The sequence below is a fragment of the Lingula anatina genome, chromosome 10 (genome assembly GCF_051362555.1).
Source record: "Lingula anatina isolate TDL-2025a chromosome 10, LinAna3.0, whole genome shotgun sequence".
NCBI classification, from domain to species: Eukaryota; Metazoa; Brachiopoda; class Lingulata; order Lingulida; family Lingulidae; genus Lingula; species Lingula anatina.
The window spans coordinates 6,133,424-6,151,824 of NC_141776.1; the positions used below are offsets into that span (position 1 = coordinate 6,133,424).

At 38.1% G+C, this 18,401-nt stretch overlaps 1 protein-coding gene across 1 annotated transcript; it reads right to left on the reverse strand.

Annotated features, from left to right (window-relative positions):
• Positions 1–12,482: 12,482 nt before the first annotated feature.
• On the reverse strand, positions 12,483–17,528 carry LOC106181345 (fucolectin). The gene is made up of 4 exons (XM_013565701.2): positions 17,372–17,528; positions 14,960–15,205; positions 14,299–14,514; positions 12,483–13,868 (listed from the first exon to the last, which is right to left on the reverse strand). Exons 1-4 carry the CDS (start codon positions 17,412–17,414, stop codon positions 13,606–13,608), a joined length of 768 nt encoding a protein of 255 aa, XP_013421155.2. The 5' UTR covers positions 17,415–17,528; the 3' UTR covers positions 12,483–13,605.
• Between the last annotated feature and the right edge of the window lie 873 nt (positions 17,529–18,401).

Genomic DNA, 18,401 nt, shown 5'->3' on the forward strand with positions numbered 1-18,401 from the left:
ACCGGGAGAAAAAACACTTCAATTTTTATGGTCAATTTTTAGTTTCAAAAGCACGTTTCACCAATGGAAAAAAAACAGTAAGTGATTCATCGATCTCATGAGCAAATAAATAAAACAGTGTCAAAGGAATAGGGGATGGATGTGTACTTAGTAAGAAGTGGAAAGGTCTAAGACTGAAGTGACATTTGCCCTTTGCTAAATGTACGGATTCAAACAGCACAGCATAGCTTAGGGTAACTGGTATGTCTAATCTGGGCTAAGCTCTCCTAAAATAACATACCATGAGGTTTTATCTAAAATGTATGGTTTTCAGCTCGTTTTCACCACACATTTAATACTTAATTTTAACGGCCTGGTGTTCATAGCGTATTGGCTTTATAGCAAAGTAGCATTTCATTTAATCACAACCCAAGAGCACAGTAGGTGTACATATGACTTAACTATATGGCGAGAATACTTAGTCATTGATAGTAGTGTATCTATATTTGTCCACTATCTCCTCTGGTACGGTGGTACATTTTCAGCAAATTAGTGTATATATTTATTATATACCGCCTGGAAGAAATGCCAGTTCTCTGGCGTATAAGCTTCGTGCATGGTCCGTACTAATATATACCGTATTCATGTTGGATGATAAGGAGTGATGCATGATTATCATGACCCAATTTCAACATGACCCAACAGTCATTTCTTTAGGGGTTTATGTGCACTTAGATCAATATAAGCTTGCTGCACATCCACGTCACCTTATTCCACCTCAGCTAAGCGAATGTGTGTCGCCTGCAAATGTGTTACCTACTTGCTTATTCAATAAGGTAAAGGTAGCTGCGGGGGAGATATAACGCTGCAACTTGTGTAAAAGGGGACAGTCACGACAGGAGAAGAGGACTAAGTCTCCAGCTACGTTATCTGTCAGGTAAGACGATCCAAATTTCCTTCTGTCACAAACATTGTTGTTTAAAATATATAGCTTCGATTAAAGCAAGACTGTTTCTCAGAACGCGTGTATTACCTGTATACGTGTACAGTAGAAATAAAAATTAAGTTTCCGTTGTACGACGTTTTAAAAACGTCAGAAACGTTTTAATCCCTATCTATGAATAGAAGGGGGCGGACATACAATGGAGAGCCGTCTAATCCCTTCAAAATTCTAACGCCAAAACACAATAGTTTAGACGTAATAACACACAATACCTTAGGCGAGTGAACCCCATGACGCCTGTTTCTGTGGTCCAGCGCGAGCGCGACAATCCGCTGTAACTAGGTGTAATTAACAGCAGGATACATCAGTCAGAAGGTACCCATTGTTTGTTGTGGTGATATGATTATAGCTTTAAGAGGCTAGAACCCATGCTAACGCGTGCCACTAAACCGTCTCCCGTGGCGAACTATCATTATGTTCACAGGGAAAGTTAAAAGGGAAAGTTAGATTTTGCTTGTATGAAACAAAGGCAGCATAAGGCCCTTATGCTTTGTGGTATGTGAATAAACCTAGCTTACTAAATAACTATTACCAAAGTACGTAAAGCAGGGCCTTAGGTTTAACAGTCTAAGATTTATTCAATAAAGGCAGTTAACTTGGACCAGTCTTGTTTCATTAACTTTGCGAATGAAACAGTCCCCGTCGTCAACGTAAATTTCCAATATGATTTTACATCACTTATCTGATTAAACAATGTTATTGTTTAGGTTTGGTTTATATTTGTTTGAGAAAAGATAATGATCGCGTTTAACAATAGATTGCGAGCTATAGTAAACCCCCTCCTCTTTGAGCGATGTCTAATACTGTTAAATTCAGCGTACTTTCATAAACATGTAATGTGACCACACTGTCAGACATCCCCCTTGTTGCACGTTGCAAGCGGTTTGTCTCATAACTATGACAAGGCGTTCTTTTTTCTCGTTGTTGTTTTAAAATGGACCACCTTGTCAAGGCTAATTGCTTAGCTCTTTATGTAAACGCTAAGATATGAATGTTATAGTTGTTTGTGCCCGGGTGCCGCACTTATGCTTTCTTACTAGAGCGATCTAGAACAAGCCGCCAGTTTACCTGTTTTTAACTGTAGCAAAATATGTTCGACATGCAGTTTCTGCACGACAGCCGGAGACACAGTTTGTTGTTTAGGCATGGTTTAAGCTTGTTCGAGAGATAATAACAGCCGCGTTTAACAATAGATAGTATGACCCCCTACTCTTTAAATGATGTCTTACACTGTTAATATTGACCGTACTTTCATATATTATGTAATACACTGTCAGACTTTCCCCTGTTGCACGTTGGCGTTGGATTGTACTTGTGCCTCTGCCAATGCACCTCATTCAGTTTAAATAGTTTTTACCGCATAAACCTTTGTGGTTTATGGTTATTAGTTTAAGAAGTAGGAATAGGATGCCTGGACAAAAAGCTTCTAGTCAGCGCGCTTAGACCTAGGGTGTGATGCTGCTGTCATCCGAGGAAACACCTACACTGAATCCTCTACCTGAAGTCCCCCTGGCTGAAACAAAAAATGCCCCCTGAACCTGTCCATTTTTTAAAGCGTCAAAGCATTTTTGATATCATTGAGCGTCTTAAAACGAAATCTTTCATGTAACAAAAACAGAACCGTGTGGTGATTATTTTTTTAAAGCACAGGTTTATTCATCATGATTTATTTTGTAAACAATTCTTGCCTATATTTTACTTGGATTGATCATCGTCACTGTTGGCCTATAATGCGTGCTGAACGACAGACAACTTATATATATTATCTGTGTAAATGACCACGTTAAGTTAAAATAGAACGATGTCGGTGATTTAATCCATCCAACATACTTATATTTATTCTTTTAAAACCAGTGTCAGGTGAACACCAAGTCAAAGCAAGTCTTGCAGACTGATTTTGTTTAAATTGTCGTAAAATAAGTAAAGCTAAGTAAAGCCTGTTTCTAGTTCATCCATGCTATAAAACAAGTCTCTGAAGCCAGTTAACTTTCACATTGCCCTGTGCTTTAGAGTCCCATGTAATACAATAAAATCAGTATGGCCTGAGAGTAATATAAATATGAGGACGTGTATGAAAGATGTTTCAAATAATAAAAATCAAGAATTTAAACATGTTAGGTACATGCACATCACTTAATAAGTCATTTCACAAAAATCGCATCTAATTTTTCAGATTAATCTCCACTTTTATCGATCTCAACGCCTTGTCTCATGTTTACATGTAGGCGAGGGAGGTAAACTCCAATATTAATTGCGAATAATATCAACAGCGACTCAAAATCGTTGCCTGTCTTTCACACTTTTACACAAACTCATGAAGGGATAATAAAAGGATTCGCGTCGCGACCTCTATCTCTTTTCTTCGAACAAGCAAAGGGCTGGCCCGAAGTAAGCTTTCAAAACTAATTTCCCTTTGACTGTACAGGGGTATATTGTAATTACACCACTTGGTCGCCTCCATTGTCTTGTAAAAGTGACAAAGAATGTGTTTCACACGTGAGTTTACATAACTCCTTTGCATTGTGTCTTTATCAAGGTTATAATCAGTTTGAATAGGTTGTCTTGCCTCACTTAAAAAGGGAGTTGTTCTTCATACTGGTTGTTGCATAACTTATGCTAACCTACTTTGTACAAATATGGTTTTAATAAATCGCCAATATGATGACACTAGTGAACATTGTGTATCATACGTTTTGATACGATTAAATAAATGTGCAAGAAGGATTACGGAATGAGTTACTATTTACCTCTGGCGCTAACTTCGAACTGCTACATAAACGAATGTTGCAGATCGTAACAAAAATACTTTATTGTAGTGTTTTTATGACATATGATTTACATATTTGATAGTGAGACATTTCTCGGCTTTAACGAATCACCCGGTGTTTACTATGCCCCCCACGCCCCCCCCCCCCCCCCCCCCCCCAAATGCTCTTTTGATTTCGAAATGAATTTGTTTTTAAGGCAGAGAAGTCCATAGGTTCCTATATCTCCATAGGTTACTGGATTACGTCTAAGGTATAGATACAGTACGAGGCGCCTAGCTTGACGCGAAATAGAGCAGATAAATGGCGAGGCAAAGCCGAGGTTTGATATACACTGTATTGTAGCTACTACAGCATATGCCATTCCTCAAGTTGGGTCTGCTGGGGGAGGGGGGGCATTTAAATGATAAACTAAGAAGTCCACCTGTAAAGCAGCAGCTGTTTACATGATCGCTATCTCTGATCCCTTTCCTTTGACAGCATCATAGAAAATGTTAAGGGAGATACTGTAGTGACAAAGGCCCGGCGTTGTTTTTTCTTCAGCATTTCCTCATTCTTGCTTACTACAATTATTCTCGTCAATTAATGAAACCGCGAAAGCAATTAAGTGATGGCACATTGAATATAATCACTAGGCGCATTTCGCTGAGTGATAACAAGATCTAGCGAAACATTTTATTGCCACGCGTTCAAGTCTGATAAATCAGGGGATTTTTATTGTGAATCTGGAAATTAGGAGATATGTCCCTAGATGGGGAGATTTTCGAGAAGACCGGTAGTGTTGTAAGGTCTGAGGAATTAAGTCGGTAAAATGTAAAGGCTAGCATAGATTACCATACAATTAATGGTATCATACGTACCTTATATCTTCAGTGTGTGCAATAACGAGAGACGCAAAAACGGCAAAATGTAAGCAAGGAGGCGTGTGTTTGTTTATGGAGGAGAGGGGGAAGTTAGTGGTATTTGTTTGTGTAGTTGGCGAAAATAAAAAAGTCTAGAATAGTGTACGTACACGTTTACGTAGTTGAACATGGAAAATTTTCAATTGATAATAAAAAAGATCAGGCTAGAAACGAAATTTGTTTAGACATTTAAAGTGTCATTCTGGTGGCACAGCGTCATGGCTATGAATCTGATATGGAGTTTAGTCCGAAACATTTGTGAATTTAGAATTAAAAGCTAAAACGTTAATCTGCCCTAATTTGTCAGATAACAAAAAATACCGGTGATCCAACTATGAGTAATGTATTTAAAGTACGGCCGTATATGCAATGGGCCATTTCGGATTATAATTGCATACCTTGCTGCAAAACAGCCTATCGTTTCTTCCACCGCGAGTCCCTTTAATAAATTATTATATTACTATTTACCCTTTTTATTTGACACTGTCTCTGTTTCTATCCCTTTTTCCTTTCTCTTGTAAGAAGGAGGGTAAATAATTAAGCACTCAAAATATGCATCACCAATCTTCAGAATAGAATAAATCAAATAACAGCTTTCACAAATTTAACTGCAGTTAGCTGCATAGTGTCACTATATACATAGGGCCTTATCCGCTGCACGCGCGAAGCTGTTGAACAAAAGGATAGTTCTCTATGGAAGACCTTTTGTTTACATAAGTACTCTAAGGGGGCGTGCCTAACCAGGCGACAAGGGGATTAGGCTAGTCACTATATTCCGTCAAAATCGTTTAGCGACTCTATCATTATCACACTCCCTCTATTGTAATTTCTGACGTTATAATTGTATCTAATCTTCTTATGGTAGATGGAAAAAATGCACACATATATAATCTTTTGACTGTATATATGCAGCAAAGTCGGGTTATAACGCTAGCATATTCCATCAAATGAGCGCAAATACACATGTCAATGTACTGGTAACTTATGAGTGACTATACAAGGATGCCTTGACTGTGCCGGTAGATCTGTCTTAACCTTATAATACTGAATATCTTATGACATGGAAGTCGATTACGTATACTACATAACCTTGATCATAACGGGTCGGGTTGCGCGAGTGTCATTTGCGGCTCACATGTACTAGTGGATTGGTTGTTGTCATGCAAATAGACTGGTCTGTGATACATGTTCAAACTTTGGTGCCCTTTGAGTTGTTAAGGTTAGCCCGGTCTTAATATTTACCCACTTACGTCACGTTAACCCTAACCTGTTTGAATCTAATTTTGGACGGGCTCCCTGTACACAAAGGTAGCTAAAGGGCTCGGGAGCAGACGATGAGATGCACTATTCATGCACAACAGCGATTCTGTGGACAAAATCGAATATTTATGACTGGTACTTTCACTATTTTAAGTGACGTGAAGTTGTGATGTGAGCACTAATGTCAGGGTGTCTACACAAAGGGTTCTTCTAGTGATATTGTTGGAACAGTTAAGTCGTTGACTGCGCCAGGAAATAATGGATGCATCCCAACTCAATGTTTCACGCAGTGTTGCATGCTATTTAGTGCCACTGGGCACTTATTGCCGGGCAGTCGGGTCAAAAAGCTGCCCATGACGTCACATCTATTCCATGATGCCAACACAAGTATAAATGCAACATAATATGGTATAATCGTTTATCTTTCTTTTAGGTCTCCAGCATAAGAGAACGTGCTCAGCGCTTCTTATTTTCGGAAAACATGGAACTCATCGTCTGGTTTGCCTTTAGTGTGAGTCGGTTCTTTGTCCACTCCCTACAGAACTTATGGTGGAGATACAATGGCATTACCAACACTCTGAAACTAACCCGGGCCGGAGAGTTGTACGAACAATCCGCACATATTTTAGATATTCACTGGAGATACAAATGGGACGTCATTCCGCCAACGGAGAAATGCAGATTCATTGCTACCCACAATCGCTTCGAACATCCACGGTGTATTCTAGCAGACGTCGTTTCTCTGATTTACCTTGATGAAAACGAGGCTCTTTTTGTCGAGACCCCACCCAACGTTGATATTTACAATTCGGATACCAATCCCTTTGTATATATGGCACAATATAAATATGCTATCCGTTTAATAGTATTGCCAATGGCATCGTTTCACAAAATTGCAGACGAAATCGGTGATCCAAAAAGTGACGTTCTTCTGCTTTCAAATACAGGCCGATGCGGTTCTACGGCAGTCACACAAATTCTTGAGTCAGTGCCTGGTGTCTTAGCAATGAGCGAACCAGATGGTTTCACTTGTCTTCAAAATATGATAAAAACGGTACATCACGAGAAAGTCGACAGATACGTACAGAGCGTGACACGAGTCACGTGTAAACCCTTATTGAGAAACCCACGTCTTGTTTGTATTAAAACCAGATCTATGTGTTTTTTACATGCCGATAAAGTGGCAAACATCGCACCCAGCATCAAACATTTATTTCTGTACAGGGACGGGAAGGCGACCATCCAGTCCTTTTACCATGCCTTCGGAAATGCACCAACTTTCACATTTTGGCATAGCATTCTTACAAGTCGCCTTGCTCATTGCATAGTTCCAAAGCAGAGTCGGCATTTGTGGAACTGGTTCATTGACATCGAAACCTACCCAGAGATGAATGACAAGGAATTGATGCTTCGGTCATCAGTCGTTGGAATCCTTGTGGGACACTGGTCGTGCTTGTGCGGAGCGTACAAGCGTTTCAAAGCCTCAGGTATGGCGGTAAAGGCCTTTAAGTACGAGGACATACTCGAGAATCCCCGCCACGCATGCGAGAGTTTATTGACGTACTGCGGACTGCCCATGGAATATGCTGAGACCGCCTGTAAGGCCCTAAGCAAAGATGCACAAAGGGGCATGTATAAAACAAGGACTGCTGCTGACGAACAGGGGGATAAATACCATATTAAATGGACGCCCCAGCTCCAGGCTGAGGCTGATTTTTTCTGCGATTATGTTGGCGTCACACGAATCGGCGAACCCACGGCTTTGCCGGATACTATTTCCTCTCTCTGAACGTGGTTGTACAATTAGACAGAAGCAGTGTCAGATTCAGCCTCATGAGATTGCACGAGGAAGGCTACGTCTTAAGATCTACAGCAGTTTCAAACATACCTTAAAAGAAACGTTTACGGATTGGTGAATCCTAACCTTTTATTTCCCAAAAGGGAATGTAGGTACAAACCCAGCATTGTATGCATCGTCTCTTCAGCATGTATAAATCAGGTTAAAATGCGAACGCAACATGACTATATATCTCTACTATTGGCAGATTTTTAACACAAAGAAATTTGTAAATTAGGATCACCACGTACAGTATAGATACTTGTCATATATGTTGGATAAATGCAAAAGAAATCAACAGATTTAAGGATATTGCAGTGATATTGGGGATATATTTTGGAAAATAATGTTTTTAACTAATGCTGAAAATTCCATGACTTTTCTTAGTTTTGGCTACCAAAAATGTTGGCAGGTAAAAGCTTCGAATTGCCAGATAATTGCAAATAATTTTATTCATTAATTTTCATCATCTTTGAGACACGCTTACAGGCACTCAGTGGTGATTCGGTGCCAAATAAAGGCATCCTGGTAACTCTGTAGTATTTCATCAAACGGTGGACGGCGGCATAATGTTCCTTCTGTGCCTGCATGCAGCGTGGGTCCCACGTCCATTCCACCGTTTCAAAATTGAATAGATTTCTGTGAAGGGCATTCCTGTTAAAATACTTGCACTGTTTTGGACAAATATGGAAACCTCCCGAGAAACATAAACCCTCCATCATAGCTTGAGAAGCGTAGGCATGCTTGTCGTACGGGGTAAAGACTAACTCAGAAGACCTAGGAGTGTGGTACTTCCAGTGGATCGAGATTCTGGTCACAGGCTGATGTTCCTTCTCCGAAAAATTCTCACGATAATATTCTATGGGCACTCGTCCAGGGCTCGTACCTTTCCATTTATCGTTTGGATACATCTGGATGCGGAATTCGTAGTCATCTCTGTGGAAAGTATATATGTATTGACACATCATATTGAACTGCGCCACACCCAGGTATGATTTCGAAATACTTGCAAATATTTCGCTAAACGACATGTTGTGTTTATTTTCAAGAAAATGTCTCAATTCAATAATATGGCTTACTTTAATAATCACGGGGAAGTAAGCCATACATCGAAGTACTTCCGGCTCACCAAAAAGAAATTGTGTCTTTTCGGCTGCAGCGGGCCAGTAATCATCATTAAATTGTCCAACAATTGCAAATACAATAGGTTTCCCGCCAATGAAAAGATCTTCAGGGGTAACCATAGTTACGAACAATGTGTCGGTGTCAACAAAACCAACATACTCTGACTGAGTATAGTTCTCAGGATAGAACATCGACCACTGCTGGCGGTTGTGGCCTATGGAATTATATGCATGTGGGTTAGGATCTTCATAATGTACTTCCAGATTAGGACTTGTGAGCCTTAATTCACTGCCAAGCTTGTGATCCAGAACAGATTCGTTGTCCAGAACGATGACCACCTTGGTGTCATTCGGCCAGAATAGACGCATGCTTTGCATTAAGATATTGTCATATAAGTCCCTCGTTTTGTGGAACATTCTTACGAATATGACAAAACTCCGTAGATTCTCCCAAGGATTGTCTGTTAATAGAGTAACATTTGAGGCTGTTAGATTAAGGTTGTAATGGGTGTATATCTCAAAAGTAACTAAATACATAAATTGCGGCTAAATACATAAAAAAATGAAATGGAATGTGTATGAATAAAGTTTACTATAGCCAACACACCATCATACATGTACAAACATTGTTTATTAAGTCATTCTGATCATTTTGATCAAATTTATAAATACCTAAAACCCAATGCCTTTTTTTTTTACATTTTACGAGTACCTAATTAAATTACCTGATAGACAGTGACCATGACCATCCTGCTGCTTTGTCTCGGCAACACCAGGGTCCCGTGAGCCTTGAAATGTCTCCGACCTATATGGGCCCACAGTTCTGCCCCTTTGCAGAATATTCAAGTAACTTATGAAACACATGAGGATTAATAAAGCGGTGAATAAAAACGTAAACAACGTACGCCGTGGCCAATTCATCACAGTTGTGTAGTTACCTCCTTACATACGTGATAGTCCGAATGGGTCAGGCTGATGATACACGTAGCTGCAATTTTTTGCAGTTCACTCATCTACTTTGGGCTATTAAGACATTAAGTTTATTCATGTCAGCTGGTGAACAAGGGTCGGATCTATAATAAAGACATAGTTTCCTATCGTGTTGCCAAGCATTATGCGAAGTTAAACTATTTTTTATGCTCTGACCCTAGATAGTTGGACTCACAGGTTCACACAGGGGTGACTTCAGATAAATAAAAGGAAGAAATGCGCAGTCGTCATAAGCGAAAACAATCCAATCCGTATATATAGTTCAAGAAGTGAGATGTAAGTGGCATATCATATTCTTCTTGTCGACCATGAAAGTAACAAATTACGTCAACGCGATTACCTATACTGTAACTAGCATGAAATTCTCATTTGTATGCATGGCCTCAACATGTGCAATTTAAGCCTACAACTGCTAAGGGCGCCGAACGATGCACTGCAATTGTTGTACATTCTCCGTGATGCTTAACTTTACGTACTTATTGATACACTGTCGGTGAACCCCCCCCCCCCCCGTGCATTTTGAAGACTCATATGGTCATGACAAGAAGGTATCTTAAAATTCGACTAAAATAATTTTTCTATCATAAGTATTATTGCTATACCTATACTTAAGCCACTAAACGGGGCAAGATAGGAAACCAAAACGAATATGAGCAAGAGGTTAATTCTTCAAGATGGTCAGCAGAGAGGGGTCATGTGAGGTGTTCAAAATGTGAGTTAGTAAATTTAATAATAAGTTGTTTAAAATTTTAACTACATAATTATTGTTTATAATTGCGTCCTTTACACACATTTATTATCTCTTGATTATTATACTCTAAATATGTGTGTGTCCCTCCCACCTCATTTTTGATCGGTTCTATACCGTGTTAATTGTTGTCGAATGTCCTGTCCATACAATCTGTACTCTATCTTAGTTACAACTTATTTCGAAGATATTTGGATGAGAGAGAAAAACGTGCACATCTAGTGAATAGCTACACGAATACTGGGACACGCATGCCCGTGACCAATGCAAGTCAGTGGAGTTACCACGGAACCGAAGAAGCTTCGGTTGTATCCCAGTGCCAATATTCTCCTTAACCACCGAGAATGGCACTTCGAACATTTATGTCCCAGCTATCACAGTTGAGAGTTCAGGTGTCGCATTTTATCACTGTTGAAGTATGTGATGTATATTAACCCTCATGAACTTTTGTCTGGTAAGATACATGTTCACGCCCTGTAAGGGGTTACACTGTACCGTATGGTTTCACGATTTTATAAAAGAATGGCCGTACAAAGGACGTTAAAGGGATAATAACTCTTCGTATGAAATTTATATTTCACAATAAAAACATTGTGAACAACTCATAGAAATATAATATATTCTGTTGTACCACAAAAACGACAGTTATAGCTATTATTCTGATATTTGAGCTTGTCTTTAGACCACGTGACCTCCACTGATGGCTATACTATGTTATAATCTCTTAAGAGATTATAACAGAAAAACAAACTTTTTAGAAAAAAACCAAGGACCAACTTTGAATGTAAAAATGTATTCATTAACCTTTGGTAAGTATGGGAAAATTGTTGTTTACTCCAGGAAAATTCATTTTTTGGCCAAAATAAAGAGTTATTATCCCTTTAAGCTTACTGTATTGCCTGACACTGAAAATGCTTCTGTCAGACTGTGTGAATGCCTTCAAATGATGTCGAAACTTATTTCCAAAGGTAAAGGTAAAAATGGGTCCCTTGATCTTTCGGATAATCTCGTTCAAAATGTATCACAAATCAGTCAGTCAACAGTGTCTGCAACTGACCTTTCTAAAACATTTTCTTTCGTAATCCTTAAACGTTTTCTGAATACATCCCCATATCATGGCAGATTGTGAAATCATCATGAAAACTGGACAAAACTTTGGAAATACATATATTGCAAAGCCTCCTATTTCTAAACAGTAATAATAATAATAATAATAATAATAATAATAATAATAATAATAATAATAATAACTATTATTATTTTATGTGGGTTAGGAGTTTTTCAGATATTTGATACATGATAATGGCGGTCATCCGAGATAACCTACACGTAACTGTAGTAATATCATACGAGAAGAAAAAACGTGCGAGAACTCGCGTGCGGTTATTTCAACTTTTCAGCGATAAGGTTTGAATCATAAGTGCTGGAAATATCGTCTTAGAAAGCAAAACAAAGTTAAGTGACGGCCAAATGTGGTTAATACAATGTATGTACATTTGTCCAATAGTCTGTAAATTAAGGGAAAACAAGTATCCGCGGACACATTCTATTTTAGTACCACACTTGCAAGTTCTGATACCACCGCCATTCAAATCAGGCGAAAATTGGACTGCGTTTATGTTCTCGCAACAGAATGAACCCGATTGGCAAACAGTTCAATTTGTTTGCGATGAAGCGTAAACAGAACATCTTTGCATGCACGTGTTTTTTAATGTTGATATTTGAACTGGCATGTGTTTCGTTCCCGTGGGTTTTTCCTTCTATGGCTTATAATGCCATTCTTATGATCGTTCTTGTCGATTGCTTTTAATTCGGTATCATGCACATTCTGTATTGAGTATGAATTCCAAAAAGTATGTGTTTTGTTTACGCAGATGTTATTAAATTTGAGCCTTAAAGTGAGAGATACATTATTTATGAGTTCAATTCTTAACCGTCAACTTATTTTGCCAAGGATATCGATTCAGTACATCAGTGTTTGCCTTGTTTTAACCTTGTTTTATTGGGCTGTATTGTACAACATAATTTTTTTCCAGGAAATATTACTTTTCTTTCACAAAATTGTGTTTTACAACAGCATCCGGCCATTGCGTGTTCTGCTTTAACTTTGAAATTTGAATATTTAAGATAAATATCGCTATGTCTTATTCTTGCTCGTTAAAAGCACACAGTATGCGTTAGAACTTAATATATTGTACTTTTCTCACTGAGGCTTTCTGCAAAATTCTCGTTATCGCCAAATACGCATGAACCCTAATAAAAACCATTCAAATAAGAGCAATCTCTTATCCAGTTTTTAAGTGGCGAATTTGTAATTTAACCGCCACGACTGAAATTCAGCAGGCTATATAGCTGTCAGATAAAGGAGTTACTCAAAAATAAAGTACATGATCTGAAAAGTGGCTATGTAGATTTTGATTGTTTGAACGTATTTGGAGTTGGTAATACCTCAGGAAAAATGAGAGGAAAAACGATTTTACCAGGAAAATCCATACCCATTGTATAGGGTATATCAGCAAGACTTTTATCTAATGAGGATCGATGCAATGCTTGGTTTCACTTCTGATTGGAGTCAAATACAAATCAATTCTGCTTAAGATTTTATTTTTATTTTATACATTATGTTCAAAATATGCCCATTATTTTCACATTCTGATATTCATTTGTTTTCCAAGCGTTCGTTTATCCCAGAATAATGCAAACACGAGTGGAAGTAATTCAAATTAACCAGCATAAAGCTCATTTTTAAATTGTTAAAACAGTTGATAATTAAGGTACAGTACATTTAGCATAAGAACAAGATACTGTTGGCGAAAGTACGCGCATTAGTTCAATAAACAGTCTTAGGGAATGGAAGTGAATACATAACACCTGGGTTTCACGTATAGCATTATGATCATCAACACACTTACTAGCAGAATGAAAAATGTACATTTAATAAAGCATTTTGATCTCACCCAAAAAGTGATTCCGCCTTGTTCAAAAGACTCTCTCAGTCTACACTGCACCAAAGCAGTTATCTTCATAATAGTCATAACCAGCACCTGCCTGCAAGTCGCCGGATTGGGCAGTACTGCGCAGTAGTTCGCAGGTACATTGGCCATTTCCGGTACAGAGAACGTTTATAGCCGCACACTCCCAGTGCTGCATACAGGAGATGCTGCATTCTGTAAGACTGCGGACATTCAGCGTAGATATGGGTGAGAGGGATGCTCGAGCACCTGCTCCTACCAGCTGGAACGTGGTTGTGCTTGCAAAACCTGAAATTATTATTATTATTATTATTATTATTATTATTATTAACCTTCATTGTGTACATCATTGTAGTTTATGGAGGACGAAATAATAATAATAATAATAATAATAATAATAATAAAATTAAACGATGCCCTTTGTTTTTTTCTCCAGTTTATACTTTTTGAAACTGTATGGAAGCATTTTGTCGGCTTTTGTGGCCTAATTCTTTACCACTGTCAAAAAGGTTATGTTTTTGGTTCCTAAAGTTAGAAAGTTTGTTTCTCAATTGGTTTGTCCGAAAGCAGCATTAAGCAAATTGTTATGGATTGGTTTTGGTGAAATTTTAAAAACTACATGGACCCAAGTGCAAATGATGTACGAACAAAATCTGGAAGCACAATTTTTAACTTGGGATCCGCCTGTATTGAGAAAGATTTATAAGCTATCATATACCGTGAACCTCCACTTCACATAACTGCAAGGGCAGGTCGTCACTGCCAACTTTAATGATCAAGACATATCGTCCTCTTAGTGGAGACCCACAGGACAGAGACGTGTTCCCAACAGGTGCCACCCCCGGGTAACTGGCGCAGAGTCTGTACTGGGTGAATGATGAAGTACCCACAAAAGAGTATCCAACTCTCACTTCGAAATTAACCAGACGCTCACCTGAAAATGACACGTGGCACGATCCCCAACTTAATTGGCAAATGCTGTGATAGTACTTAGATGCCATGCAGCGGCATATTAGACAAATAATAAACCGGTTATGCAAATTGCATGTAGTACATAAATGGAAGGATAAATGAAAACATCTCTATATTTGAGAACGTTGTTACATGTAAATTACCTCCTATATCTTTCTGAACTATTCACTTTTCTCAGTTTATTTTTGCTTCACGCTCTTAGTTAATTTTACATTGTTACATGCATGTACATTAACGAAGCATGGATACCACAATAATCAAAGAAAAAATTTACTAGTATTTATGAAACTTCATGCATCAATAGAAGAACGGAAGAGAATATCCTAATGTTTTATTAATTTAAAGTGAACCCCCCCCCCCCACACACACCCAAATAAATAAATAAATAAGAGGAGAAGAACGCTTACTACAGCATTCGCCTCTGTTTGTTAGTACGACACCAGCCAGTATTGCCGTGGATTCTAAATCCACCAGCCACCAATTCCCCTGGCCATCCTCTGTATGGGAACAGCTGCCTTGTTGCCAGTTGTCGTCATAGTTACCGTCCACAGCGAGACTGGCGTTGTAGGACCCTTCGTACATGTAGGTGGAGCTTTGGTGTGCGGGTTTACCTTTCGCCACATCCCGCGCGCAGCCCCTGCATAGAGGCGCACCTGTCAGGAGTATTAATAATAATAACTATGATAAGAGTACAAATGATTAAGTAATAATCAACCATAACTAAATTGATTAATTATCGTCAAAATCTTATCATTTTTTCCTTATCCTATTTTTTTATTTACATTTAAATCAATTAGTTAATTAATCAATTGTTGGATCATCAGCAAAATCTAATCATTTCTTCTTTTGTCCATTTCTTCCCTATCCTGAACATTTTAAGATATTGACCCATTTGTCACCTAGCTATCCTGAAAATTTTATAGTTAATTATATATTTATTTAATTTATACATCGTCATCAAATCATAATTATTCTTCCTTGGCTCATTTGTGATCTATCAGGTAAATTTCAGGAACATTTATACAGTTAATTGATTAATTGACTGATTTGTTGATTTATTCATTAATTAAAACTTGATAATATCTTCTTCGGGACATTAGTGACATAACTGAACATTTTATCAAAACCCATTGCGCTTTGCGTAATGCTCTCCACAGACAAATGATAACGCAAACGTAACATTTCGGTAATTTTCAGCTACAAGTTGATTGTTGCAATTATAATACCAAAATATTTGCTATTATTTTAAAAGAGATACAAAAGTAGAAAGGATATTTAAAAATGTACATTTTCAAAGGAATTATACAAACAGCTGAGCACAAAAGTCAATTACATGTATTAGGTGGACAGAATTACGTTCCTACCGTATATTGTACTTGCTAGAGACTTCCAACATATCAAATTTTGTGGAAATTCTTATTTTCTATCATTTGCACCAAAGACACGTTAGGCACTCCTTATTGCCCGTTTTACCACACGCAGACTTACCAAGAAGTAGTCTTGAAGTAGTCTATGTGGCCGCCATACTCTATTATTATCACGGCATCAACGTCTTTGTATGCGTATTTAAATTAAATGCCGACAGACAAATCAAACAGAATGGCCTGTAGTTGCTCAGGGTGGTAAATCGCACGGAGTGAGAGTGCTGGGTAGAAGTCTCGCTGATTTTTGAATATTTATAAGGAAACCTTTATATCCATCTTTCATATTTTCTCAAGTGATGTACACGTATTATGATATAATGAAGCAGGCCCATTGTATCTTGCATATTGGAAACGAACTTTATCAAATACGTGATTAATCGATCATGATAAAAAGGCACATACATTTTGATCATTCAACTGATCTTGTTTCTTCTCTGTCAAAAGACCGTTTACATTAAGCAAATAGCCAGTTTCTAGTTAATATACGACAAACAGAGTGTTTAAGACACCCGGTAAACCCCCTTTACACAAACAGATTAGTCTTGTGCCTGTTCAATTGTATGGCCAGTTTGCAAGGTCACTTTTTGGAGGTTCAAAGGAGGCAGCTCAGTTTATATAGGGACTGAAGGTGAATAGGATGTGCACGCGCCACCACCACGGTCACCATGTGGGCGGTGCAAAATTTCGAACATGTTCAAAACATTCGTATAAAGTTCGCGTTAAGGTGGATTACAGAAGGCGGGTAGTCATCAAACATTGGTGTGGTTGCTGAAAGGCTGAATAGATTGGATGCTCAATGTTCGGTCAGTTGTCTACACGTAATAGGTGCTATTGTTCTTTTCCGCCATTCAGGGCGATGCTACTGCCACTATTGTACCCACATTGTGTCTTCCTTTGCCGACCACAATTGTCCATTGGACAATGAAGACGTTGATCGCTGTAACTCCTCAAAAATGATTTTCAAACTTGAAAAACCATGGAAACGTCCATTCCATTTTATCTACTCACTTGTTTTACTGCTGTCTTAGTTGTACGTCATTTCACCCAGCTGCACGGGCATTTTTACACATAGGCATTGCAAAGTACATTGGATTTCGTACGTACCCTATATCGTGCAAAAAAGCTCAACTAATCGCTTGCATTATTAACAATGTTTTACTATCGATAATGTTTGTAACCGGCCTTCCAGTTGGTCCATCAATTATTATTTTAATTTATTCATCTATTTATTTATTTATTTTATTTTGCGTTCACTCTGAAGTGTGCTTGTACTCACATTTTGCTTTGCTGAATATTATTGGATTTAGAGTCACAAACCAAACGTTTTTAAGTGTAGTAGAAAATACGATCGCTTCTACAGGTACGTTTAGTGCTACTCTCAAATGTCTGACTCACCTAGAACTGTTATAGTAACGAGCAGCAGGCTTAGCAACACCATACTTTTAAGTAAAATTCTGTAGCAAGAGAATGGCTTTTAAAATGTCCTAGAACAAACAACACCTAAAGCGAGACTGGCGAAAAAAAGCAAAACCGTGGGCTGAGTGGATCATTTAGAAGAAACCTTACCCCAATTCCACGCTGAATGTAAACAGTGACACAATATCACGCCTTTTTTAATTGTGCCGTTTAAAATCGAAGGTACCCGTGCTTGTAAAAAACTCAGGTGTTTGCACATTCACTGTGTATTCTGTTGAAACGCATTTATGCTACACGTAATCTGAGAAAACTTCCGTGACTAAATATTAACAACCGGTCGATAACAGCTGGTTGTAATGCTGTAATCGCATGCCAATAAAAAGGCGGGTTATATGCTGTTGTGAGGCCCACAAGACACATATTCAACTTTATTCCGAATGTGTGTGTGTGTGTGTGTGTGTGTGTGTCTGATGGACTTGTTTCAAAAAGTTTTATTAAATTCTCGACCATAAAACAAAATACAGCATGAAACCTAGATGAGATACATGGCAGCTCAGAACAGAGCCATGGGCGTCTAATTAAAAATTAATGTCTTCTTGTACAAATATGAGTCACGTCTCTTTACGTAACAATGCTTTCTATTTCGATATGTTGCCTGCAGCCATAGAAAATGTATAAGTATACATGTAGCATTGTTCTGCGCCATGTTTAACAAAAAAAGACGACAGAAAGACTGTAATCGGGCATAGCGAAGAATGTTGAAATACACGCTACAACAGAACGTTGTACAAATGTCAAAGGGTATACGCTTAAATTATTTTGGTTTTCTACAACATATTATAGCATGATCATTCATTTGCAGTGCCCGATCATGTTTCGTGCATTAATGACGAGACTTTGACTCATGACTACACAATAAATTAAAAAAAAAACATTTTTTAAAATAGATACATATGAATAAAAGCAAATTCGGTTACCTGTATGTAATTATGAGCGTTACCATTTTAAA

Coding starts and splice junctions, on each gene's coding strand:
- LOC106181345 (XM_013565701.2), bottom strand. CDS start 17,414: ATGGTGTTGCTAAGCCTGCTGCTCGTTACTATAACAGTTCTAG. Junction 14,515..14,959: donor AAACAGAGGCGAATGCTGTA/GTAAGCGTTCTT, acceptor TGTCATTTTCAG/GTGAGCGTCTGGTTAATTTC. Junction 13,869..14,298: donor ATGTGAAGTGGAGGTTCACG/GTATATGATAGC, acceptor TAATAATTTCAG/GTTTTGCAAGCACAACCACG.